The 27,231-nt window shown below is 48.7% G+C and overlaps 1 protein-coding gene across 3 annotated transcripts; it reads right to left on the bottom strand.

The window, feature by feature from the left end:
* Nucleotides 1–491: 491 nt before the first annotated feature.
* On the bottom strand, nucleotides 492–27,231 carry SERPINA12 (serpin family A member 12). Of its 3 annotated transcripts, none has more exons than XM_073241910.1 (5): nucleotides 27,214–27,231; nucleotides 10,194–10,844; nucleotides 8,250–8,520; nucleotides 2,337–2,484; nucleotides 492–981 (listed from the first exon to the last, which is right to left on the bottom strand). In XM_073241910.1, exons 2-5 carry the CDS (start codon nucleotides 10,825–10,827, stop codon nucleotides 790–792), a joined length of 1,245 nt encoding a protein of 414 aa, XP_073098011.1. In that variant the 5' UTR covers nucleotides 10,828–10,844; nucleotides 27,214–27,231; the 3' UTR covers nucleotides 492–789. The 3 variants fall into 3 exon arrangements, with proteins under 3 accessions (XP_073098011.1, XP_073098009.1, XP_073098010.1); XM_073241908.1 differs by lacking the exon at nucleotides 27,214–27,231 and adding an exon at nucleotides 16,579–16,799; XM_073241909.1 differs by lacking the exon at nucleotides 27,214–27,231 and adding an exon at nucleotides 16,579–16,775 and having other exon boundaries at nucleotides 10,194–10,859.

Here is a 27,231-nt window from a genome sequence, read left to right as displayed (position 1 = left end):
CATGTTTACTGGGGCATATGCAGTCTCTATTCACTCTTCAGCTGTGCTTGAGAACCGGGTTCAAACACAGGCTCTTCTTGTGTGCTCTGGAATAAAACAAGCCTGGCATTGAATCCTGGCTGCTGCTACTAAGCATCCTTCTAATGCTGGACCAGCCCTGCTCCTGTTTTGACAGCTACCTGGATGCCTGACTGAGCCCAGAGCTGCCAGGTGGTCCTTCTGGGGGATATAACTTCGAAGCTCACATGCCAAAGACCCAAGTCCAGGGCTATAAAAGGGGCAGTAAGTTTTCTAAAGCAGTGTGCTAGTTTCCTCAGGGCCCTAGAGGGGAGTATCATAGTTCCCATTTCAGAAATACAGAAATAAACATTCAGAGGTGGCATGTGGCTTTCCCAAAGTCACTTCGCCACTAGGATTTGAACCCAGATCTTGCCCACACTGAAGCCCAGGTACTTGTCTTGGTTCATAGCTTTTCCAAATTATTCACCAGCAATGAGCAGGCCTGAGGGGCCATTTATTAAATCCCAAAAACCATCTGCCTGCCAGGGGAACAGAAGATCACCACCAGCCAAGTGGGTGGGGACATGGGGGGGCACCCAATCCTGACACTTGAATGGGCGGGGAAGGAGGTGCGGGGGACGGGTGCACCGAAGCCTGCTTAGGCAGTGGTCTCAGGAGCACGTGGTGATGCAGGCGTCGATTAGGACGTCCTTGGGGGCTGGGTCTCACAGTCAGGAAGCATGTTCAGCCCCAGGCCATGGTTGGGGCTGCAGCAAGTGGAATTCCCCCTTATTTCTTGCCAGGATCAGTGAGCTTCCCTATGAAGAGCGTACTAGATATTTCATCATCCTGGATTATCACCAGAAAGGGCCTTTTAAATGCGATGATCTGTGGCATCTCCATGGGCAGCGCCTGTGCTGCAGAGCCCGCGGCCGCCTCGGAGCCTTTCTCATCCATCTGCAGCTGAGCCTTGTGCACCGCCTGTGGGAATCAGGAGCTGGGTCAGTGCTCGCCAGGCCATGTGGAGGCCCAGAGAGGGAGGGGTCCCAGCCAGAGCCACCCAGTACAGCAGCGGTTGGCTGGTGCCAGTCACCCAGGGGCTCCTGGCTTTTCTGCTGTCATTGCTGAAGGATACTTGACAAACAGGTAGAGTGTAAAGGAAAAACTCATTCAGGGGGAGCATCTGCTAAGGGGGGAAGAGGGAATGAGGCTTGCTTTCCTTCCTGTGAGTTACAGGGGGGCGCCAATGGCTATAATGGCAGAGTCTGTTAAACCTTAGCTAGACAGAAGGAAGGCAGGGGCCTCCCTACCCCAAAGCCTCCAGCCACCACCACACTTGCTCTGTCTCTGTGGTGAAAGGGTAAGAGGGAGCCAGGTTCCTGGTGAACTGTTGGAGATGTCACAGACCCAGATCCACCCCAGTGCCACCAACATCTGTGACCAGGCGATGGACACTGGGAAATTGATGGGCTTCGGTGAAATACTGAAACATTTCATTTCATTCTACACAGCCCTGACAATTTTGCTAGCAGGCCAACAGCCACTGTTTGCATATAAAATCACAGGTACTGACATATCTGACTGTGGAAAAGAAACAGGTCTCAGGCACCAGCTACTAGAAGGCCCTCCCCCCAACACACATCTCTGCTTGCTGAAATGTCCCCCTTCTCAATGCCCTCTTAACCTAAAACTAGGTTGCCAGATAACATAAAGGATATTCAGTTAAATTTGCATTTCAGATAAGCGATGAATTGTTTAATGTAAGTGTATCCCATGCACTATTTGGAATATACTTATACTAAAAAAAAATCATCATTTATCTGAAATTTGAATTTAACTGGAGTTCTGAATTATAGGTGAAATGGAGACCCTTCCCTGTGTGGTCTTCTCCGCTTGACCCCATCAGGCAGGTCTATAGCCTTGCTGGAGCCCATTGGGCCTTTTGCCTGCTCATCTCTTGATCACGTAGAATGTATTTAAGACTTATTCCTAACAAGCCTGTGAGGCCTTCGAGAGAGAGTCTGGCTTAGAGTTAGACATGCTCTAGGCCTGCTAGATGTTCCAAGCTTTGATCAATTATCTGTTGCATTGAATCAGCTTCCAAAATGCGCCAAGAGGTCGATATTTCCAGTTTTAAAGACTGGAAACATGAAGCTTATAGAGATAATGTGATGTGTCCAGGGTCACACAGCTGTTAGGGACACAGCTGGATTCAAACCCAGCTGACTGGTGGGCGGAAGCCTGGCTCACACAGCGGTGGTGACAGTGGCTCTGTACCCGGCTGTGTGAGGGCTCCCTGTGCTGGAGAGCATGGTGTCCAGGCCAGGCAGGCTTACCTCACCAACTTTCAGGCTTTGGTGAGGGGAAATCTTGGTGAGATCGCCATGCTCCTCAAATATTTTGGTGATGCCCATGTGGGAGAGGGTCTTCTTCAGGTCGTAGGTACCAGTGATGGAGAACTTGGGCAAGTACACGTCCACAACCCTAGGGGCAAAGTGACAAAGGTGAGCAGCAAAGGTCTGCCACTTTCCAGGGCTGGCCTCAGGCAGGTGGTGAATGGAACCTTTGTCCTCTCGGCCCTGGACGCCTCACACCTTCCCTCTCCCCACAGAATGAGGAGGGGCTCCTTAGCCCTGGGACTGGTCTGAAAACATGCATGATCTCTAAACTATGTCCCTCCTTCCTACCGCCCCAGCCAAGAGCCCTTATCCGCAGATAGGTCCTCAAGTCCCCACTGTCCCAAGGCCCCTTCGGCTGCAGATGCCTAAGCTCTCCCCACACAGCCCCAGCCATGCCCAAGCCCCGAGCCACCCCTCACCGTAGCAGGCCTGACACCAGAGGCAGCAGACCTCCAAGGTCAGAAGCCCGGCAGAACTAAGCCCACAACCACTCTGACTCCCATGTGCTCTGTGACGTGGCACAAAGGATTTTACCTCTCTGTGTCACGTGGGTGATAATGGTAGTGAAGATCACAGCACCCCCGGGGCAGTGCAAGTTCTAGAGCAAATGCATGGGAGGTGCTCAGCAGAGAGTGAGTGATAGGCAAGCATCTCCCCTCTTGCCCTTACGTTAGCAGCTTTACATCCTCTATGGGGGCGACCTGGTGTGGCCTCCCTCTCTGGGCCAGGAGTTGGTGTCTTGAGGCACCCATGGCCCTGGATTCAGGTCCACCAGGCCCTGGACCCCATTTCTTATGGCCTGTCCAAAGACATCACTCCTGCCTACATCCTCTCTCCTGCACCATCCATAAACCGTGTCCCCTCGATCATTCCCAGGTGCGGACGGCATGCTGTAGTGACTGCTATCCGAAGAAACAAGAGCCAAACATCTCTGCTGGCCCTGAGCCATCTCTCTCCAGGTTACAGCTTATTTCTTTTCTCCTTTCAGAGCAGAAGTTCTCTCTCCCAGCAATCTCCACTTCCTCCCATTATTGCCTCAACCCACTCCAACCAGGCCTTTGTCTCTGCATTCTATTGAAGAAGTTATTTCCAGTCGCTGCTGACCTCATCTTTCCAGATCCAACAGCCAGCTCTCAGAGTGCAGCACCTGACAGTGGATTCCTTTCTCTCCCGTGAGGCCTTGCAGCCCAGCGCCACCCCCTCCAGCTTTCTCCTCCTTCACTGGCTACTCCTTCTCTCCCTTCACTGGCTCCGCCTCGCCACCTGTCTCCAATCTCCGCAATGCTCCAAGCTTCACCCCGTGGTCCTCTTCTCTGTTCTCTCTCTACTCCCTCCCAAGGAATCACATTCAGTGCTGTGGCTTTAATAGGCCCAAAGACTCCCAAACTTACCTTTCCACTCATTCGTTCATTCAACAAATATTTATTTAGTGCTTACTGTATATAGTCACTCTTCTAGATGCTTAGTTGCACCTGTGAACAGAATAGGCAGAAGCCCATGCCCTTGAGTTTGTGCACTAGCAGGGCCGACAGACGAGGAGAGCAACCCAGCAAAATGCCTAAAATGAGCACAGATATGTAGGCCAACAGTCTGTGTACAAGAAGGCAGTAAGCGCTGTGGGAAAAAATGCAGACCTACTTAGGGGAATGAGGGATCTTAGAGTAAAGGGAAGGTCTGAACAAACATTGAAGGAGGCGAAGGAGCTAGGTAAGTTGCTTTTCCTTTTCTGAGTGAAATGGGGAGCTCTGGTAGGGCTTGGAACAGAGGAGAGGCAGGTCATACTTAGGGTTCAGAAGGATCACTGTGTCTGCTTTGTTAAGAGTACACCCCTGGAGGGGGCGGAGCAGGGACAAGGGTTGGTGCTGGCTGACCATTTAGAAGTCAGCACGGTAGTCACAGATGTTAGGAGCTGTGGGGTTGGGGGAAGAGATCAGACCTCAGATATACTTTCAAGTATGGCTAATGGGATCGCAAGACAGATTGAGAGAGGGGCTGGAGAGAAGAGAGTGATCAAGGGTGGGCCTCAGGCCTTTAGCGAGGCTAAAGGAAACTAGAAGGATGGAGTTTCCACTGAATGGGATCAGAAGCGCGAGGAGTTCTGAAGGGGGAGATGGGGACGTCCATTCTGGACATAAGGAGGCTAAGATACCGTCAGGCATCCAGGGCAGGTCCTGGGTGAGCAGGTGGACGTGTGACTCTGGGCACAGACACGGAGTTCGGGAGGGAGAACTAAGGCTGGAGATAGAATAACATGGATGTCATGATAATACAGGTAACGCCTTCTGATAGCTCCAAGCCTGATGCATGCATTAAGGGGTGAATATTGACAGAAAAAAGACCTGAGGAGTGAGCTTCATGGCACCAATTCCAAGACCCAGGAGAGAAGAGGGTAGCCATCAAAGGAGAGGGGTGACAGGAACCAGGGGAGTGTGGGGTCCGGGAAGCCAGGTGAAGAACACCTCTTAAGAAAGTGGAGTAATGAACTGGGTCAAACGCTGTCAGGTTCACAAAGACAAGCCTGAGACACACTAACTACTAGCTAGATTCAGCCACGTGGATGCCCTTGGAAACCTTGGTGATGTAGGTCTCCATGGACAGGTGGGCTCCAAAGGTTGCCTGGAGTGAGATTCAGAGAGGATGGGAGGAGAGAGGCTGGGGGCGGTGAACAGAGGCAGCCGCTTCAAAGCACTTGCCTGCAAGGGGAACAAAGAGATGGAGCAATACCAAGAGAAGTGGGGTCAAGAGAAGATTGTTTAATGATGGGAGCAATACTAGCCTCTGCCTATCGGAGGGTAGGGAAAAATCACTGGCTGATGTACGGAGGAAAGGAGAGAGCTTCAAGGGTGATATGCCTAAGCAGTGAGAGGAGAGAGGGTCCCGGGTGTAAATGCAGATACTGGCTTTAGTTCCTGCCACAGTGAGAAAGCAAAAAAATGTGGGGCAGAGGCTGGAAGGTGGATATGTATCCCAGCAAGTATGTGATCATCTGATGGTACCCAGGCTAGGAGAGAACCTTATAAACTTTAACCAGGAAAATGGACATTTGAGTCACCAATGCTTTTGTACTGCCTACAGGTGGGGCTTCCAATTGGAACTTTGGGAAAACAGAGGTCTGCCTTGGATGTCCCAGAGGAAAGCCTCTAATCATGCAAATACAGAGTAGGCTTCTCTCTTCGGTGCAGAGCCCAGGCTGAAGTCGCCCGTAGCCTAAATTCGCAGGTGTTCTGTGCATGTGTCCATGGGGTGTGTCTTTGAGTTGTGTGCCTGCTGGTTTGGTCACTTCTCCTAGGGAAAGGGTGAGTTTTCTCTTCACTCTCTGCTAGGTCTTCTGGTGGGGGCCACAGAAAGAATACATAGGAAAATCCCATCCCCCCCATCCTTCCCCGTAAAGGGCAAATGGAGTGGGGCCCCCAGACTAAACGAGCTCCTTTCATGTTCTGATGAAGTGCAGCTTCCACTCTGGCGGTCGGGAGCAAGACCACTGCCCTGTGAGAGGATACGGAGTCCCCCAGGAGGGGGTGGACGTTGCTGTTCTCAGCCATCTTGGGGCCAGAGTGACGGGGAGGCAGGACCTTGGCGGGGGCAAGAGGAACACCATTCTCTGGGAGGGCTGAGCCTTGAGGGATGGGGTTGCTGGGAGCAGGCCTCGTCTGGTGCGGGAGGCAGATCAGAAGTCAGCTAGGAGGCCGCAGTGGAAAAGCAGTATGCACTTGGACTCCAGGTAGCCCTGGGCCCCTGTGAAGAGCTGTGGTTCTGTTACATCCATACCTCCAGTAAGGCCCGCACTGAACTGCAAGCAACCTCAAAGCGCATATATCACACTTGGGAGGGAGAGTGAAGGGAGAAGTATGGGCCCCTCTGCTGAAACCCAAGAGATGGGAACAGTCCCTAGGGACGTCTGTATGTAGTTAACGGTGGCCCTGTGGTGGTCTCAGCTCCAGGGGCTGTAGAGGGTCTTGGTACCGGGCACGTGAAGGGCTAATTGCCAACACCAGAGCTGCAGCCCCCATAGGAAGAGATCAGAAATAACTTGGAGATGGAGATGGGATGCATCCAGCACGCTGCATTCCAGCAGTCCACTGCAGGGTCTTGAGTCGCCCTAATCTGAACACTGAAGGAAATGTGATCTTACGGAGTCCACGTCTCCTGAAGCCAGGACTTCTGGATGAAGTGGGGGCGAAAGGCCTGGAGTCCACTTTCCCTTCACCTTCCATACCTTTCATTCTCCTAAGGAGGCCACTCAAGGCACCCCTGTGAACCTTAAAATGCTGTAATGCACAAGCTAGGAGCTGCCAGTCCCTCTGGGGGCATCCCATGCACGTGCCTTCACCTGTAGCTGAGGAGCTGCTCTTCTGGGGTTCTGCCCTGAGGATACAGGGGACCGAGTCTACAGGACACCTGTCCTTCAATAAACCTGAGATTGAAACTGGAACTGTGACTATTTAACCAGTGGGGAGGAGAAGGAAGCAGGACCTTGCTCCTGTGCACGCCCCCTGTGGGTAATGCTGTGCTGAGGTACCTTTAATTTTCTCAAGAGTACTGCAAAGTTGGTATCGTGATAGCCACATCACAGGTGAGGAAACTGGGTCTCACCTAAGGTTGGAACCCAGACCTTTCCTCCTATTTCAGGGGCCAGAGTGTGCCAATGCTCGCAGGCCCCTGATTTTCAGCAGGGGATGCTGTGCAGAGCCCAGGGCATAGCAGCCCTCTGGGGTGGCCTGAAATTTAGCCTGCTCCATCCCCCCTGTGCCCAAACAGCAACTTTATCTGAAGCATTCCAAACTGAAATTTTCTCTTTCGTGACCTTTCATCTCAATCTAGATATACCAGATGCATCGAGCACTCCCTCTGAGGGTGTGCGCCAGTGTGAAGGGGCCGGCGTCCGCCCAGTCACCACCCATGGGTAGCCCAGCTCATTGCTAGCCTCACCTCTAGCTTTCTTAGAACCTTCCTCAGCATCTTATGGTCAGCTAGGTACGGCAGGGGTTCTCACTGAAGACTTTTTGGCTGGAGACTGATGGTGGGCGGGGGGGTGTAGGGGAAGAAAGAATGCAAAGAGCAGGGTGGAGGAAGAACGGACACTGTTCTTACCCCAGTGGAAACTGCCCTCCCCACTTCAGAGACTCACCCCACTCCCGGCTGCCGCAGACCCTGCCTTGCTCTGCACCGAGAGTAAATCCACACGGACATCAAGTCTCCAGAATTTAACCCTGATTTTAACTCTAATTCTAGCCCTTACCTTTCCCAAGAACATCTATTGGTAGGCAGGTGCCTGAGAGGAATTCTGGAGGCTTGCTTTAAATCTCTTCTAGTCTTATGCTTTAAAAGAAAAATATTTCCTCCCTTTGGTCTTTCAACTAATACTAGTATAACTTATTTGTGACCCACTTCACTGGGTTTGTTATGACACCGCAGTTGTAAGCATTCTATGTACAACAAACATCTCGTAGTTCCCCTTGACACCCTAAGGGTTTGTCCTTGAAGTTTACCCCTGCCTGGGATTCCACTGCCCCTCTCCCTTCCTTATTTGCCACCATTCAGCCTTGAAGACTCAGCTCAAATGCCACTTACCCTGTGAAGCCCTCCTTGACCACCATGGTCCACCAAGTTTTTGCTGTGTCCAATGCATTCTCACCGTTTGTAGGCATCTACCTCTAAAAGCAAATGTTTCACTTCATTCCTATGACTTGTTTTCTGGTATACTTCCTACCTAAATGTAAGTTCACCATGGACCCAGAATAGGACGTGGCTGTAGGTTAAGACCTCAGTAGGCCTGGAATAGAAGAAAGAAGGCGTAGGAGGGACGGGAGTGAGAAGGAAGGGTCGTCATATCCCAGGTACCCTCTTTACCTCTGTTTGATTAATTTATTCCATCTGTCTAAAGTTTCCACTGTCAAGGCCTCCTCTACATGCCTCATTTGTCCCACGTCGGGAAGAATAAAGATGGCAGTGATGTTGCCCCGGTAGGGCATCTCCAGGATGGAGCAGGAGAGCTGGTCGTCGTGGCCGACTTTATACACACCCCCACGGAGCATCATGGGCACCTTCACTGTCTTGTTTCCATTGAGGATGAAATCTTCCTCTTTAGTTGCTTTTGGATCAAACTGATGTAGCCACCTGGCTTAAGATTAAAGAAGGAAAGAGTAACGTGAGTGTCCTGGGGAGAAGGGGTAACTGGACCCAGCTACCACTGGTCCTCATCTATATGGATTCGAGGTAGGGATTCAGATACTTGATACTCTGGGATACCAGGACGGGTCCCTTGTCCTCATAGCATGTTCTGAAAGACCTCTGGGTCCAAGGATCAGTTCCCAAAGAAGCCGTGACCAGGGCTGCTGAACAGAGAGGGGACATGCAGCACCCCAAACCTGGGTGCTCCTGAGGCTGAGGCAGCCTGTGGCTTGTGTCCAAGCAGGGGGTACAGGATTTGTGTAGTGGGGACTATTTCAGCCCTATGTGAGTGAAAATACTCAACTCTATGCAAACGCAGCCCTGGAAGAGTAGCTCCCATGTAGGACTAAGAAAACTGATGGAACGGGCTGCCCCTGGGAGCCTGCTGAATAGCAATGGACCCTCAGCTGGATGCTTGGACCCCTCCTTTTTGACCCTGAGGACTGTTTGTTGCCATTGGACATAAAGTCATACCTGGGTCTTTTCACAGCTGCTGACCTTAGAGTCCCTGGTATAGGGCCCTGGGGACCAAGTCCCTCAGTTCAAATTCTGTCTTTACTGTTCTAGAAGGATGACTTAGAATAAGTGTCCCGACCTTCCTGGTCTTCAGTGTCCTTATCAGCAGAATGGGGGTATTGATGGGTACCTTATAGGGCTGCTGTGGGACTAGTGGGAAAAGACAGCAAAGCTCAGGAACTGTGTACAGTGAATCTTGAGTAGATGCTAGTCATGATGTATTTCATTGTCATTGTTGTTCTTGTAATCTAGGGGATAGAGAGACTTTGGGAAATTCCAGTTTCTCCTTTTCCCCTCTGCTTTGGAAAGTCTGAGATTTTAGTCTATGATTATCACTAATTTTTATCTTTTATAGCCATCCATCTCCCTGTGGATTTGGGGAGAGCTGACCTTCATGTTCATGACTGTGTTGCTGATGACCCAAGAGTAATCTTGCCTGGTTTGAGGGATGTTGAACTCTGATTCTCACCTATGTTGGCCAGTCTTGGTGTGTGCACATGGAGTGTGAGTAGGTGTGTGCGGTGTGGAGGATGAAGCTTGGATTTGGGACTATTCCATCTTCTTTCTCATTTTCTCACTCTTAGACTTGGGGAATCTAAAAAATGTGTTAAGGACAGCAAGGCACCCACCAAAGTGATCATCATCCCCATCACGAGCACATCCCCATCACAGGCATCTACTTCAAGGATGGCAAGTGCATAGCCCTCAGGTGAAGAGAAGCAGGTTCTAGTCCTGACTCTCAATGACTGGCCTTGTAACTCTGAGTAAGTCAATTAATCTCTCTCTATTCCACTTTCTTCACCTAAGAAATGGGAAAAAGAATGTTACTCCAACCTTTACAACCAATGTTGTGTTAGGATAAGAATGTACATTTGGAGAATAATTTAGACTTCACAAAATTCATTTCTCATACATTTTTCACTTTGAATCCAGTAAGTGCCCTGTGGGCCATGTTGTAAAGGCCCTCACTTTGCAGGTAGGAAAAGTGGGCATCTGAAGGGTTAATTACGTATGAATTCACAGAGCAAGCAAATGGGCAACCTAGGTTTTTAATCCAAGTCTATTGGTCATCCTGTCTTTTCTACACCAACCTGACCCAATCCTTACCTCGCAAGAAAACACAATCTATAAGAAGCATTACAGTGCCAGGGTTTATATTGTTGATTAGGTTTTTGATTTTCCCGTGGGTTTTCTGACGGATAAACTCATTGATCTGCTTCCGAGTATTTTCCAAATTCTGAAAGCTGGTGAGGACCGTGTCTGCATTGTACATTTTCTTGATATCTGTCATGAATTTCTTCTGTGGCCGCAACTCCCGGTCCATGAACAGGGCGTTCCTGAGGGCCAGCTCAACTTCCTGGTTCTTCTGGTTCAACACGTGGATGAGGTAATGGAAACCTTTGTGAAGCTCTTTCTCTGGCATATTCCTGTAGTTGAAGCCTTGCTTGATCTCAGCCAGCGTGGAGTCCTGGGCACCCAGAGACAGTATGGAAAAGGCGATACCGATGCCCAAGGGTGAGAAGAAGATGTTCTTGTTAGGGTCACCGGCGGCCAGCTTCCTGTACAGCTTTAAGCCAAATTTTGCGTTCCGCCTTGCAAGCTCCTGGGCTGCCTCCTTTCCATCCCGTATTTGGGCCTGGCTCCAAGTTCCATGATTCGTTGGAGAGAAGTTGGGATTCAGAAGACCCTCCACAATGAGGAGGCCAGCCAGAAGCAGGCCCAGGCTCAGCATCGGGTTCATTTTCCTTGGAGATTTTTCTGTTGAGTATTAGACTAGAGGTGAGCAGAAAACAAAACAAAACAAAAACAAAGGGACCCCAGTGTTTGTTCTTACCCACAAGGAAGAGCAGATGCAGAAATGATACTATGATTAGCATGTGCTGTGCACAGTTTAAAAATGGTTTAACATCCACTGTGACATTTATCCTTTACAATCACCCCAGGGACTAAAAATGACTGTCACCATTTCATAAACAAGAAGCCTGAGTGTAGAGGGCAGCTGTGGTTTTTGTACCCCTTTCCCCATCTTATAGTAAGGGTATTTCAATTCCTTTGAGGAACTGCTCCTTCTACTCCATTGGATTACAATAAGAATGCCCCACAGTGTGGGCATATGACTCAGGTTAGGCCATAATATTACTCCAACACTGCCTGGTTAAATAATGAGGCTGTGACCAAAATCAGATCAATCAGTGTCTGTCCTTAAGAATGTATAGGCCTCTTAACTCTGGGGTGTCTGGCTTAATATGCAGCCTTAGAGTCAAACATGGCCATGACTTCCACATACAGAAGGAAAGAAGAGAGAGATGGAAAGAAAGAAATGCAGACACATACTTGGTGACATCTTTGGTATCCCTGGATCAAGCTTTACCTGAAGCTCATACACCTTTATTTTTCCAAGTTTTAAGAGCCAGTAAATCTCATTTTCAGGGTTGGCTGGTTTGAGTTTTGATGTTTCTACTTACAACAAAAAGAATCCTTACTAATTTGCAATAATAAGGCCCTTTGTCTAAGATCACATGGTCTGTAAGTGGTGGATACCCACTGCAGGAGAACCCAGGTATCTAGGAAACCTCCTTCCCTAAACCTTTTCCCAGGGATGAAGAGGGTAGCATCATAGGAAGGAAAAGCCAAACCTCCCTGGCCCTGGGAACACTGCTTCTTTCACCTCCTCTCAGCTATGTCATCTCCCAACAAGACTGTGAGCTTTTCAGGGATGAAAGTTTCACTTTCTGTTTTCCCTTAATCTCTAGCCCTAATGCTGCATGTATCTGCCAAAAGTATGGTATTTCAAAAAGCATGTTGTCTCTTTACTTGGACATGCTATTGTCGATGATTTTAAAAATAATTTATATGTCAAATGAAGGCAGATTTCTCTGGTCCTCTTTTATCACATATCATGTATTTTTTAACATCTTTATTGATCTGAAATCCATGGGGAATAGTATGATCCTTGATTGTAAATGGTTGTCTTAAACTGAGTTCCTGGGAAGCAGAACCTGAGACAAGAATTTGTGCATTGTAAGCTCTTAGGAGGAGCCCATTTGGAAATGAGGGGAGCAGGGCAGGAAGGGGAAGGAGCTGAGCCAGAATGTGGCCCCAAGTAACACCCAGCCTTGGTCTGATCCACAGCGGGAGTCTCTGGGGCAGCAGCCACGTGGCAGTAAAGACAAGGGGCTGGTCTTTTGCACAAAGTCAGTCCGTGGTCCCCAGGAGCCTCTCCCTAGGATGCAAGGCCTGGTGTGTGACTTCCTGGAACAATTAGCTCCCACCAACCGAAGGCAGTTTTCCGGAGTGGGGAGGGCAGCTGTGCACTGTTATCAGTCAATCCTCACAGCACCACCAGCCTCGGAGAACCAGACCTGGCACAGACAGGGCCTACTGTAGCTAAATTCCTGGGGCCTGGCACCAAGGCAGCTTTTACTCGTTGTCTGAATGACAGGGTGGATGAACGCCAGCAAGGGCTTGCACTTAGGAGTTCCCTAAATCCCCAAGTTCTTCACGCCCCCCAGCCCTCTCTGCAGGATCCTGAGGACACAGCCATCACCACAGTGCACATGGTCTGCAGAGAGCTTGTGGCCCAGCATTTGAAAGTTCTAGTGGCTACTACCCCTGCTTCCCATGCTGCCCTTCCATCTTCCTTATGGAACTTCATTTCTTTCCCAGATTTCTCTCCTTCCCTCAGGCTGCCCATGTGCCTCAGGGATAGGGTCCCCATCCCCATCTCCAAAAGGGGCCCTTACTGGGGCAGGATAATCTCAAGTTCCCTGTTAGTGACTGGTTCAGGAATCAGGCCTAACCCAGTCAGTGCATGGAGGGGTTCTGCCCTGATAGTTGTTCAAGGAGGGGCCACAGCTGAAGTAATCCAGTGAGGGTGACTTTTAGGGCTTTTTCTTGGAATGTTGGGGTGCTTCCCTCTCTCTTCCTCTGGATGTCCTGGGCAGGAAGGGAGAGATGCCAGGGTCTACCACAGCCATTTGCTCCACAAGAGTAGGGACTCCAGGTCAAAGCCAGAACACAAAGAGGGTACACACAAAGGCTTTGTGGAGAAACAGGGAGCTGGAGCTGCAGGTAGGCTAACCCAGAGCCCACCCCACCTCCAGGCTTCCAGGGAGGCCTGTGTGAGTTATGCAACCAGTTACTCAAAGCTGAAATCTTCCTAACAAATAAAGCATATAGAAAATAATGCTAGGACCAGCAGGCGTTGAGTCCTGGCTCTGATCGCATGCCTCATAGCTGTGTGACACTGTGGGATAGACTTACCCTCTCTGAGCCTAGGTGATCACTAAGCATCTTACACTCCTAATGACACAGGTTTTAGTAAAAATTAAAAATAGCTGGTGATGAGCAAAGGCTGTAGGGTCTGTCAGAAAACAGATTGTAAAAGAGAAGATTAGTAAAGTCCCTGAGGCTGTTTCAAATAAAGGAAAGAAAATGCAAAGGATTCAATTTCTCAGGTTAGAAGGCTGGACTGCTTACAAAGTCTGCCCAGATTAAAAATAGAAGTTTCCTGTATTCAGAGTAGATCGCCACTTGTATGCGCCCCATTTCCCAATGCCTGGCAGTGGAGTTTAGACATGTCAGTCAAGGAGCTGAGAGGACAGTCTCAGCAGGCAGGTTTACCAGCCAGGTTAGATGCAAAGCCATTGAGCAACCCGCCAGGAGCTGAGCGTGGTCAGGTCACAGGGCCGGAACCTGAGGCAGAGAAGGAAAACGGCTGGAGGTGTTTTTTGGTACAGATGGCTCATATGCACCCATCGTTTCATGTGATGTGCACTCAGTGAGTCCTGAAAGTATTTTCTACTCCACCAAGTTTCAGAAACAAGAACTGATTATGGAATTCGAAGTCTGTCTGGATACTGGTCCTGTCCTGATCTGTGTTTGTTAGGTGGTCCAGAACAAGCGTCTACCCTTCAGAGCCTTAGTATCTTAATTGATGGGGTGGGGGTAATACTTTGGCCCCCTCCCCATTATAGATGCTGCTCATCAGCCTGCTGCCTCCAGCTCTCAGCTGCCCCCCACCTCTATGAGCTGGGACACAGGGGGCCCCACAGTCATCCTGCCCAGGCCCACCGAGCGCAGGGGCCTGGCCTTTCTCCCCACTAACAGCCCACACTAGCCCATTTCTGGGCCTTCCAAGGTCATCACAGGCCCTACACTAACTCAAACTTGTCAGATGGGTACCAGTCCCAGATGCCTGAAAAAGCTAACTTTTTATTCCATCAATTAAAATATCTGAGCGACCAGTTATTTCCCAATAAACTGATAGATTGACCAAGTTGAGTAATTTTTTGTTGCTTTTGAGTTTGGAGTATGTGTGCATTTGGATGTCACTGTAATGAAATAAATAAACAAAATAAAGAAGACAAAGAACAAGACAGAAACAGAACCCAGTGGGGTCCACATGGGCAGATAAAGATATTATCAGTATTTCCTCTTTTCTCTGACTATCCTGTTCCCTGAGTCCCTATTAATTTGGGGAAATAACTGCCTTCTCTCATGACTAGGTAGAGCAGAAGAGCCCTGACCCAGGAGTTGTTCATCCCGAGACCAGACCCAAGCCGGGCGAGGAGCCCCCTCCCTCCATCTGCCCGCAGGGGCCTCCCCACGGGGGCTTTCAGGCGGGGCTGCGGGCATTGCTTTCAGCTCCCATGCCATTCCGGACAAGCTTCCTGATGGGAATCTGCCAGTCAAAGAGACTAGGGGTGTGGATGGTGAGATACGACAGCACTTTTAACAATAATAATAACATCTGTAAATTTATCTGGATTTTTTCACACTTGTTACCATCAGTAATTTGGGGAAACGATATACGAACAAATAAAGCACACACAGGATTCAAGAGAACTCAATGCATAGCAGTTTGGAACCATTTACCTGGAAGGAAGAGACCTCGCCCGGCTCCTCGGGGCACCTGTGTCCTGATAGTTTACTACCCCACCTCTCTTCCCTGTGACTGACTGGCAAGGAAAAGTCCATGGGGTGCCTGTTCTCAAGCGAGGGAAACTGCAAAGTTTAGGATGCTTCAGTGAGCTCCCTGCCTCCGTGGCTTGAGCCCTAGTGAGAGCCAGCCAGCCGGAATGCCCCCTGCCAAACGAGGGGGCTCTGTCTGCACAGCCTGGTCACAGGCATGCTGCCCTGCCCTGAGGCACCCCACGCCCGCTGATCTTTTCCTCCGATCTTTTCGGTAGTTCTCCGTGGAACGCACAGCACTCAGTCTCCTCCCTTGGCTGAGGGATCTTAGGGAGCTCTCCTAAAGATGTGCCTTGGCGCCCCGAAGGGCCAGCACCACAGCCCTGGGTTGGACGACATGTCCCAGGTCCTCCCACTTGAACAGATTGGTATTGTGTTAGGAGGAGGTCACTCTAGATGTGCTGGAAGTTATTTATTTATTTTTAATTTTGGTATCATTAATCTACAATTACATGCAGAACATTATGTTTACTAGGCTCCCCCCTTCATCAAGTCCCAAAGCAAGTTTAGAATTAAGTGGTGGTAAGACATGTCCTTTCCCCTGCTGGAAGTGAGAAAAGACCTGTGAAAGAAATCTAAAGACTGTGAAAGAGACTTCATCCTCCTTCCTGGAAACAAAGAACTGGAACGCAAACCCATCCTCTCATCTCTAAGATTGCCCTGGAGATTTCTTCCTTCATTACTTTAAGAAATATTTCAAGCCCTCACTGTGTGCCAAGCACCAGGGCACTGGAGCAACATCCAATGAATGGCCTGTGCCAATGCTGACAACTGACCCACAGCCTCCTTTGGAGGGCAAATATGGAGCCCTCCTGAGAGGTGATGCCCACAACCAGCCCTGCAGTCTCCTCCAAATCCTCCAGCACTTTCCAGCTCTTTGCCTGGCCTGTTCCCCCTGCCTTCCATGACTTCATTCTAAGATGAGGGAATATGTGGATTAGGAAGGCTGAGCGACCATCAACTTGGGACAACTTGCATTATAAAGGGGACACCAAGGCCCAGAGGGGAAGAAGGAGCTATGCAAGGTCATGCTGTACATCTTGATGGATCAGAGAGGGAATCCGATCCATTAAGGCAATTCTGCAAAAATGCATGAAAGAGCTGCTTAGTCTCTCTTTCTCCATGCAAGAGTAAATTGATGGGTACAGCCTCTGTCCTCAGAGAGAAAGGTACACAACAGCTCACAGACAAGGCTGACTGAGGTCTGAACCACAAGGGAGGGGCGGATCCGAGTTGGAGGGGCCCCCTTGTCTCCCAAGACAACTCCCATTCCCACACCCACTAAAGTTTTTCCTCAAGAAAAGCACTGGACATAGACATCCATGAAAAGGAAGCAGAGACTCTCCGAAGATGCCCGGTACACTCTTCAAGAGAGCAGTTTCCCGTATTTGGAACTCTTCCAAAGTTTTCTTCTAGACACTCACCCTGGGACTGTACTGTAGCCTCCCGTAGTCTGAAGCAACCTCCATGCAAAATAGACAATAAGCACCAGACCTTTTCAAAGGGAAGATATACTTACAGTACATTCAGAAGGATCCACTGAGCCAGCCAAATGGATCTGCTTTTCTTGCTTTATTATTTATACTTCCATAGCCCCTTGGAAACAGACTAAAGACCAGTAAAACTAGCTGGCCCAAGTGAGCAGGTGATGGAAACTCTAGGAGCAATGGCCACACCGCTTCTGTGGGGGCTTCTCCTCCCCACCGGAGGCTGAAGCGTAATATTTAGACCACACCTGCTGGGTTGTGGCTTCCTTAATGAAGTCCATTCATTGCTTTTGCAACTACTGTATTTCCCAATCACTGTGGGTCTGGAACTTGGAGTATTCTGCAGGGAGATCAACCTGCACTCCTGACATTAAATATTCAACCCCCCCCCCCATCACAACTGTCATCAATGGGAAGAGGTTGCAAACAGGATCCTCGGGTGTTCCCTTTATCTCTCCTTTCTTCTCTTTGCTATTTTTTAGGAACTCTACTGGTGTTGGTTCTTATAACCTTAGCTCAGGGAAGAGAACCAAAAAGAGGTGGACAATTAAATATATAGTTTCTTTCAGGGGCAACAGGAACCAAAAATCCACAGCCAAGTTTGTGATCACTCAAGAAAATTCCAAATTTTCTTTCAGTTGCACATTTGTTGTGCTGGAGTAATGAGACTATGATTGGTTCCTTCCCTCCCTTATTTTTCTGTATTTTCTGAGTTGTCTTTAAAGAACGTGTATTACTTCAGAATTAATTTTTAAGGGATTTAAAATAAAATGAAATTCTTAGCCTCAGGTTTATTGGAAAGAGAAGTGGTGATGATGTCAAAGAAATTCTCAGACTCACTAATTCCAATGTACCTATTTTCTATTCCGCTTTCTCTAAGGATCTCTAATGAACAGAAAAACTCATTCGGGTAGTCCTTCCCCATTTAGCAGTGGTTCATAATAGGTGTTGTACGGTCATAGCACAAACAGCTGTGAACAGTGTTTTTCCCTCCTTTGGGGTGCTAGTAGAGACAGGACTGTCATCCCCAAAGCTGGATGGAGCAGATGACCCATCAAAAACTTCTAGAAAATATAGCTGTCACTGGCTCCTCCCCAGGCCTGGTCTGGCCCTATCCTGTCGCACTCGCAGACCAGGCCAACCAGACCATGGGGATGCGGGGCTCCAGAGCTCCAGAATCCGGAAAAGTCCCTGGAGGAGGCCATGAGCCACCACCTTCCCTGACCCCAGGAGGCAGCCTGGCTGTTGGGGTGCATCTGGGTCAGATATACATGTGACCACATGAGGTGAGACGCCTCACTGCTGAGCTCCGCTCACTGAGGGGTGCAGACAGGATGGCCCCTGAAAGAAGGGGGAGCTGAGGCACGGGCATAGTCTCATCATGGCGGAGCTGAGCTAAGCTGACACTGACCCAGAATCTGTGTCTGCACCCTGGTTTGGGAGGGAGGAGCCCTGCCTGTTAATGACAGGTGAGTCCACAGGCCACACCTGCAGGCCTGTCCCAGACAGACTCCACCGCAGGGCAGACTCCCACGGAAGACGCGGGAGAGGCCCAGGAGGGACAGCACCGTGCAGGTGGAGGGCGGGGATGCCCGCTGAGCAACTCACGGTGCCCAAAGGCCAGTAAGCCGCAGCAGAGGGTGGCCACAGGAGGGCTGGAGACCAGGCCAGGCATCAAATCTCAGTGAGAAACTGCCCACCCTGCCAGGGAGAGAGCCCTTAGAGTCCAGCATTAGCCAAGGTAGTCTTGTAGGGTTGGGTGCCAGTCAGGAGAAACAGGGAGAGGGCTTTGGGAGGACTGGCCCCCTCACAGCACCAATCAGGGGACCAGGGCCTAGACTTGACACTGCTCTGACCACCTGTAGATGGGAAGACTCGAGACCCCTAGATTTGGACATGGTGCCCCCTGAGGGCTAGGAAGATGAAGATGAGTGTCCAGTCTGGGGACACTGAAGTGGACTGATGGACCAGAGGCAGTGGCCTCAGGCTAGGGAGTGACCCAAATATGTTTTTATAGCCTGGCCATGCGTGGGGATGAGAGGGGAGCAAGGAGTTCCCAGGTTCACCCCTGCTCTTTGGTTCAGGTGCTGGGAACATATTAATGACCATGCCACACCCTGGCTCCAAGGGCCCACGTGTAGTGGGAGCCACAGGAGAGCACAGAGACAGAGCCAAGCTTCGGGAAGGATGAGGTAGAGGCAGCTCTGGGAGGCAAGAGGACCTGATCCCACCGGAAGTGCCTGGTACGTCTGTATAGATGGGACAATCTTGAGCTGGGTTCTGAAGGATGAGTAGGAGCTCTCCGGGTGAAAACTGAGGGCAAGAGCAGCACAGCAAAGATCCTGCCACCTGGAGAAAAGGAGTGAATGAGCTGATACCTCTAATGGGCGACTGTGGGCTTCTGTTTCCTTTTCTGAAACATGAGAGTAACCTACCTGTAAAAAGCCACCTCAGCCCTTGGAACACATTAGAATCATGGAGAGACTTGAAAAAATATCCACTTGCTGAATATGCCCCCAGAGATCCCGACTTAGTCAGTCTTGGGCAAAGCCTGGGTAAGGATGCTTCTAAGAACCTCTCGGGGATTATAATGAGCACACAGAGTGGAGAATCTTTACTCTAAAGCAATTTCCACCTGGCACATCTCTGAAAACACTGAGCTTCCATATGTCACCAGATACCAAAAACTGCTGTAAAGCAATAGCAATTAGGACAGTGAGGTGTTGGCACAGAGATAAACAAATCAACCAAATGGGACAGACTAGAGAATCCAGGACAGACCCACCCAGGAAGAGCCACCTGATGTGTGACAAAAGGCACCAGAGTAACTCAGCCGGGAAAGGATGGTCCTCTCAACAAACGGCGATGCAAACCCTGGCTGCCCATAGGGGGGAAAACGAACCTTGATCTCATCTCACTCCGTATTTACAAATTCATTTCAGGAGTCCTAGACCCAGATTAAAAAGCACTAGAGTGAACTGAATGAAAATGCTGATATTCTATGGTTTTTTACCTCAACAACCACATTTATCAAAACAATAAATCTTGTAGAAGGAAATCTAGAGTATCCTCATGACCTTGAGCCAGGCAAAGACTTCTTAAACAATACACAAAGAGTACTAACCATAAAAAAATTGAAAAGTTGAACTTCATTAATGTTAAGAATTTCCGTTCTTCAAAGGTCAAGACAGAGAGAACAGAGGCAAGTCACAGACTGGGAGCTGGTATTTATGAGACGTATCCTGACAAAGGACTAACCGCTGATTTTCAAGATTTCTACAGATCAATAAGGAAACGACAACAACTTAAAACGAGGCAGAGACTTGAGCCATACTTCAGAAAAAGAGGATATCCAAATGGCCAATAAGATTTGAAAAGGCGCTCACCACCATCAGTCATCAGTAATATGCAAAATAAAACCACAACAAGATACCACTACACACCCACCAGAACAGCTAAATGAAAAGGACTGACAACTCGGGGCTGTGGAACCAATGGAATTCTCTTTCATGGCTAATGAATGTGTACAAGGGATCATGCACTGTGGAAACTGCTTGCCAGGATCCATTAAAGCTAAACCTGTCTTTACCCTTTGATCCATGAATCTAGATCAATTGATCTACACTCATATATGATCCTGAGCTTGTGGATTCGCAAAAGACAGGTACTGGAATTTCCACAGCAGCTTCACGTGACAGACCCAAAGTGGAGAGCACCCGTGTGTGCTTTAACGGTAAAATGAAAAAGAATATTCCAGCCACCACCCCAGATCATAATGTCCATTTCCCATGGGTGACCCCATGATTGTATCTTTCACAGGACTGCCAACTGGCAATCATGACAGGCCGGCTTGGGAGCAAATGACCAAGAGTGTAAAACACCAGGGAGCCAAAATCACACTGAAGTTCCAATGAGAACATCCGAAATCTCACAGAGGTTCCAATGAGAACAACTGAAATGGACCTCCAGGGAATAAAGTAAAGATTGAGGTAATGAAAACATAAATGAATTCATTGTATTAAGCTCCAATTGGAACGTCATAAATGGTTTTAAAAGAAAACTAAAATTCTTAAAGCAATCTCCAGGAAGTTCCTAGCTTACACCAAGGAGGTTTCAGTACAAAATGTTATAAGTATTTTCATTCAAAAATCTAAGTGAGTAAGAAAAGACAAGAGGAGAAATATGAAAAAGTCATAAAAAATTTAGAAAGAATTCTTTAAATAACAAAAAAATCAGTGTTTTTGCGATGGCATTTCAAAACAATGGCAAAAAGGTGAATAATTCTATAACTGTTACTGGGAAACCAAAAGTCATTTGCATAAGTTAAAATAGGAAGTATTAGGGGAATCTTTTTATGATGTTAGAGTGGGAGAGAACCTCCTAAGCATGACACAAAAGTCAGAAGCTTGTAAGGAAAGATATTTATATTGTGATCTAATGTATTAAAACTCTGCAGCATACACAAAATGAGGATCAATCACAAATTGGAACATTGTGTATGATAGTGTTCTTAACAATGAAGAGTTCTTATATATCAATAATAACCATATATATTCCTTAATGAATAGGTGAATAACATGGAAAACTATGCATTGAAACTATGAGTGAGTGGAAGCTGGTCTTGAGTTTCTTTTTTATTTCATTCTCTCTCTTGTTTTCTTCATCCTTATTTCTGCAGAACAAAGCCCTTTCGTACACATTATGAGTAGATTCATTTACTGTTGGATATTACATATTTTTCACATCAACTTTATCAGTTAGGTGCTATTAGATCCATTTTATCTATGAGAAAACTGAGATTCCAATAGCCAGATAATTAGCAGACCCCCAAATTAGGCTTTTTGATTCTTAATCCCAGTTCTATCAACAGCTGGAAGACCATAAATGAAACCAGTGGCCAGAGTATTTGGACAGCCAGCACTGATCTCCAGAGCTCCTGTGCAGACTTGTGCTCCAGCCCCTCCAGCCAGGCATGGGGAAGGAGGCGGAATGTCTGTCTCTGAGTGGTGACCCTGGCCTTGGTTCTGTCCCCTAAGAACCACACACACACACACACACACACACACATACACACCATGGACTGGCCCCCCCATGCCCTCCTTTCCTTTGGTTCAGTCGTTTCTGGCCTTCCCCTGGGTCTTGCCATCTTCCAGCCTGCTGGCCTTCTTTCTGCCCTGGTCTAGCAGCCTCCAGTTTTCTAGTTTTCAAGTGTGGTCCCCTAGACTCTCCAGTCCCACAAGCCTCATCTGCAAACTGTGTGGGCTTCTGCCCAGGACCTGCCAAGCTTGCCTCTGTCACCTCCGCCCCTTCCCCTGGATCAGCCTGCTGAGTCGGCCCCACTAAGGTCCACACCTGGATAGTAGTATGTCTGGAAAAGCTCAGGCCTGCTTTTTCTCCCCCATCTTAAATGACACCTAGCACTGTGCTAGGCATACCACGGGAGCTCTGGAGATCAACTGACAGGGGGCCTGGCTTGCCAGGACCTGAGTATTTGGCACCCAGGAAAGCTCAGTGAGAGAGGTGACAGAGCCCAGAAATCAGGGTGACACCCACCATTCCAGCCCTGATATCTGTAGCATCTTTCAGGAGAATCATTCACCCCAGATTCTTTCCCTAGGGCAGAAGAGGAGTAGGCAGGAGGGGGCAGGCCAGACACCACTGCAGAATAGCAGACACACAGTGTAGATGTCTACGTGGTCCCCACCCCACTTCTCCGGTGCAGGCTGGGAGCAGGTACCTCACCCTGCCCTCCCCCATGCTCTGGGAGGTCTAGAACACATGGGCCTGTGTTCTCAGCTCCAGACATAGGTGACCCATAATGCACCAGGTGACTGGGGAAACCATCCCTTGCCTAGATTCTCAGTCTACCTACCTGTTCAATGAGTACAGGGGGTGCATTGAATACATGGTGCCTGAGGGTGCTGAGCAATTAGAAGTCATGCTGTGAATCATTTTCCACTTAAAACAATGCTGACCGAAGTCTGTACTTAGTGACATTCTAGCCAGGACTAGGGTCTGGTGTAATAGCAAAACAACAGAAAGCATAGGAGCAAAATGTTTCATATCTTTATGGGAGGACAATTGAAAATTGCAAAAAGAAAAAAATAAAAAGAAGACATCCCCAATTTAATGTTCTACTACACTTTGGGATAAGCCCACACATTTGATTTCAGCAGTGGGTGCACGTGTACATACACACGCCCACATGCACATGCATAAATTTAATTCTTACAAGTCTTTGAAGGAAGGACTATTGTAATCCTCACTATATGGATTAGGAAACTGAGGTTTGAGATAGTGAATATCATGTCGAATATTACATGGTTCTTGCATAGATAGACAGCCACATAAGAATATCTTGATAATTAAATATAGACACCAGTAGTGGAGAAAGTTTTGGAGAAATTGAAGAAAAACTGGCATTGTCTGTGTGGCTGCACAGCAGCTGTTGCTGTTAAATGATGTGCAGAATTCTTTCTGATGGTTCCATGTAGCCCAGTGGGGCCCAGGAGGCTGGCACACTTTCAGTTCTCCATTGCTGAGCTATTCACTTAGCTTCATATAGCACCTTCTTTCTCACCTTCCTTCTCACCTTCTGTCAAGCAGCCTCCCCTCCGTCCCTGACTGGCAGAGCTTGGGGTGTAACATGGGTTGCATGTTTATAATGTGCAGGGCAGCAAGGCAGGCCCTGAGCAGAAGGAACCCAAATCCTCCCATGTGAGCTCAAGGACTGGGAGAGGCATGGACACTGGAGCAGGCTCGGTGACAGAGGTCCGATCAAACCCCTGGGGATTCCCAGTGGGGAGATGCTTCTTAGTCACCCAGGAGAGCAAGGAAGGCTTCCTGGAGTCGGTGATGTCTGTTTCCAAAGTACAGTCTGAGGCTTTCCTGCTTCATTCTCCAGTTGAGCTGGAGGAAGTGTGGCCATAACAAAGCCACAGGAAGCTACGGGATGTGCATCGGTAAAGGTTGGCCTCAGGAAGTCCTCCCCCCCCAGGGAGGCCCCCAGGAAAACTCAGGCAGAATTTTGGCACATGCACATCAGGCTCATGGTCAATTTCTATCCTCCTCCTCACGGGGCCTCAGGACTCTCCTCTGCAAAATGCAGTGTTCATCCCAAAGTCACCAAGAGCTGGGTTCTGGTCCTGCGTCAATCGGGTGTTAGCTGGGCCACCTGACCCAGGTTATTTCCCCTCTCTATGCCACGCTGCTTCCATCTTTTCAATCAGATTACATAAGTACCTGTTTTTTCCACTTTACCAAATTGCTAGTAATGCTATCAAATGCAATAGTCAATGTGAAGGTGGTAAATTAATAATAATTAGTAATAATAACAGCAATTAATAATAATAATAGTAACAGTGAGCATGAGGAGCAGCTGATTCTGTTCATCCCGGTCATGCATTGCTCATTATTTTCATCCTCTGGCATTTAGAGAGAGTGTGTTGGGTACTTAATGCTGTTGGAGGACCAGGGGTGGGGCAAGTCTTTCAATCAAATGGAACCTGTGCTGTAACTAATGGATCAGAAGGCAAGAATAAAATGTTAAGGAAGGCCGAGGCCATAAATAATTTAGCTAGCACAGGAAAAGATGTCCCTGCTTGGGTAACTCAGTAGTTTTAGGTGCTACTGTGCAGTTAAGGATGGGAAATGCTCATTTCTGAGTTTTTAGAAATTCAGGAAAGCAGAATGGTTGTCTGCCTGAGACCCAGGAAAGGGGCCGAGCCATGGGGCTGGGGAAGCTGAGCTGTGTGGGTGAAGAAGTGGTGAGGATCTCCCCAGAATAGCGCACCCATTCATTCTCCAGGAATGGTCCATGCAACCCCAAAGGGGCCCAAGGTCGGCTGCAAGCCACCCCACGAGGGATGCAGAGGGACTCAGCTCTGGAGGAATCACCCAGGGCACACCTGCACATGGAAGGGGGCACAGGGAGGCACAAGACAAAGCGAAGGATAATTCCTTTTGGAGAGAGAATATACATTGATTGAAACTTCCTCATATTAAAATGTACATGACTGATATCAGATGCCTTTATTGTGAGCAAGGAAAGAAACAGTAGAGCCCTGGGCCTCTTAAGCAAGGAGGAAAGATCCTACAGTGGGGAAAGATTACAGAACTGGGGAACAGAGGGGAGGGGACCAGAGGATTCAGTCTTGAGTCAGGAAACCTGGGTTCCTTTCTGTCACTTCCCAGATGCACACCGTCCTCAAGTTACTGCATCTCTTAGGATCTTCATTTCCTCACCTTTAAAACTGGGAAATACTTGAGAAATCCACTGGGAGGATCAATTCAACTAGTGACTGTAAGAGGCATGGTGCAAGTCATGACTGCCTACACACAGGCTGCTCCGAGGCTCTGGAATTTTACAGGGGTCACTAAGGGCCAGGCCAGCAGCTGTCATATTTTTCCCTTCTGGGATGAATTAAAAAACACTACATGCTGAATTAAAACCACAATGAGATATCACCGCATACCAGTTAGGATGGCCACCATCCAAAAGACAAACAGCAACAAATGTTGGCAAGGATGTGGAGAAAGGGGAACCCTCCTACACTGCTGGTGGGAATGTAGATTAGTTCAACCATTGTAGAAAGCAGTATGGAGGTTCCTCAAAAAACTCAAAATAGAAATACCATTTGACCCAGGAATTCCACTCCTAGGAATTTACACAAAGGAAACAAGATCTCAGATCCAAAAAGACATATGCACCCCTATGTTTATCGCAGCACTATTTACAATAGTCAGGATATGGAAGCAACCTAAGTGTCCATCAGTAGATGAATGGATAAAGAAGATGTGGTGCATATACACAATGGAATACTATTCAGCCATAGGAAGAAAACAAACCTACCATTTGCAACAACATGGATGGAGCTAGAGGGGATCATGCTCAGTGAAATAAGCCAGGCGGAGAAAGACAAGTACCAAAGATTTCCCTCATTTGTGGAGTATAACAACGAAGCAAAACTGAAGGAATAAAACAGCAGCAGACTCAGAGACTCCAAGAAGGGACCAGTGGTTACCAAAGGATTGGGGGAAGGTGGTGGGGAGGGAGAAGGGGATTGAGGGGCATTATGATTAGTACACATGGTGTGGGGGGCGGGTCACGGGGAGAACAGTGTGGCACAGAGAAGACAAGTAATGGCATCTTACTATGCAGATGGACAGTGACTTCAATGGGGTGGGAGGGGCTTGATAATATGGGTGAACTTAATAAAAGTAAATAAATAAATAAATAAATAAGGCAAAGAAAATATTACGTGCTGGACTTGAAATCTGAGCGATGTATGGATTAAAACATAGACACCACACAACTGCCGAGATCCTCTGGCCAGGCTTCCTAATGCCAGAGTCACCTGAATAGTGGGGACTTCATCAGCCCCTCTGTGCCACTTTAAAGGCCAGAAATGATGATTTCCCTCCTCAGATGAACAGCTAGGCTGTTCTGGTGGCCCCGTCCCACAGCCTGAGGAGGTGTGGGTCTGAGAAGCACCAGACCCCAAATCTCATCACAGCTCTGTGCCTTAACTAGCTCCCCTGTAAAATGGCATGGTCATGCTTACCTGCCCACTGCCCAGAGGCTGAGTGGGACAATCCATGCCAAGCCCTTGAACTGTGCCTGGCACAGAGAGGCAGTCCATGAGAGCGGGACTTACTGTTTTATTGCCATTTTCATTTTTTCATATAATTTTAATTATTATTTTATGAGGACACCTGTAATGGAGATGAGCCACAGAGGCAGAGTGCTTCCACAGATGTGTCCACACCCACTCCACCTCTCAATCACAGCTGGCTCCCAGTTGGCACACTCTGGCAGCCTTGAGCATGCCAGGCTGGGCAGAAGGTGTGCGCCATAGGCCTGTGGGGAGGGCTGGACGCCAGAGCCCGCAGACAGGCACTCTCAGCCAGACCCTGGCAGCTGTGACTCACCTCTCGGTTACTGCTGGCGGAGGTGGGAGAACAATGTTCAGATCTCAGTGCAGGGAGGGGTGGGGGGAAACTGGGCAGAGCTGGGGCAGGGTGGGGAGCTGGGTGGGTTCTTGGAGATGGCTCTAAAGGCTTGATTTGGGCAGGTTCCCTAACCTTGGGGCTGGGGCTGGGCAGGATGCCCCTGGGATCCATGTGGGTGTTTAGAGAGGGGCCCTGCAGGTGGGCTCAGATGTTCTCCAGGCCTGTTCCAGGCACGCTGCCGCTTGGCTTTTCTGGGACTGCAAACACTGTTGTCCTTCCATGTTCTCTGTCTGGTCTGGGGGGGCTCGGTCCTTGCTGTTCTCTGTCCTGTGGGTCTCTCTCTATTGTCACCTAGTGATACCTTCTTAGCCAAGCTGGCTCCCCTGGATGGAACTATTACTCCTAACATCTTCTGCAGCTGTGACCTTCTCTTCTGCCACCAAGACATGATGCCTTAGCTTTCCCCGATCCAAGCACCTAGTCCCAGGACCCAGACGGTCCCTTCCCAGCTGAGGTGTCCCACCCTGGCTCAAACACTTATGGACAATAGGTCAGGGCAGGACAGAGGAGTTCTCAGCAGGGGGAAACACGAAAACACTGGCAAGAGGTAACTCGGTCATTGTATTTAAGCTTGGGAGAAAAGAAAGGTTGAAAGCATTGTCCACAGCAAGCACATCAAATTAAATGTCAAAAATGTCCCTTTGCCCTTCACCTACCTGACGGCCCATGTCTAA

The sequence above is a fragment of the Manis javanica genome, chromosome 8, assembly GCF_040802235.1.
Source record: "Manis javanica isolate MJ-LG chromosome 8, MJ_LKY, whole genome shotgun sequence".
NCBI lineage: Eukaryota > Metazoa > Chordata > Mammalia > Pholidota > Manidae > Manis > Manis javanica.
The sequence above is the reverse complement of the archived record's forward strand: the minus strand, read 5'-3'. Positions and strand labels throughout refer to the sequence as shown.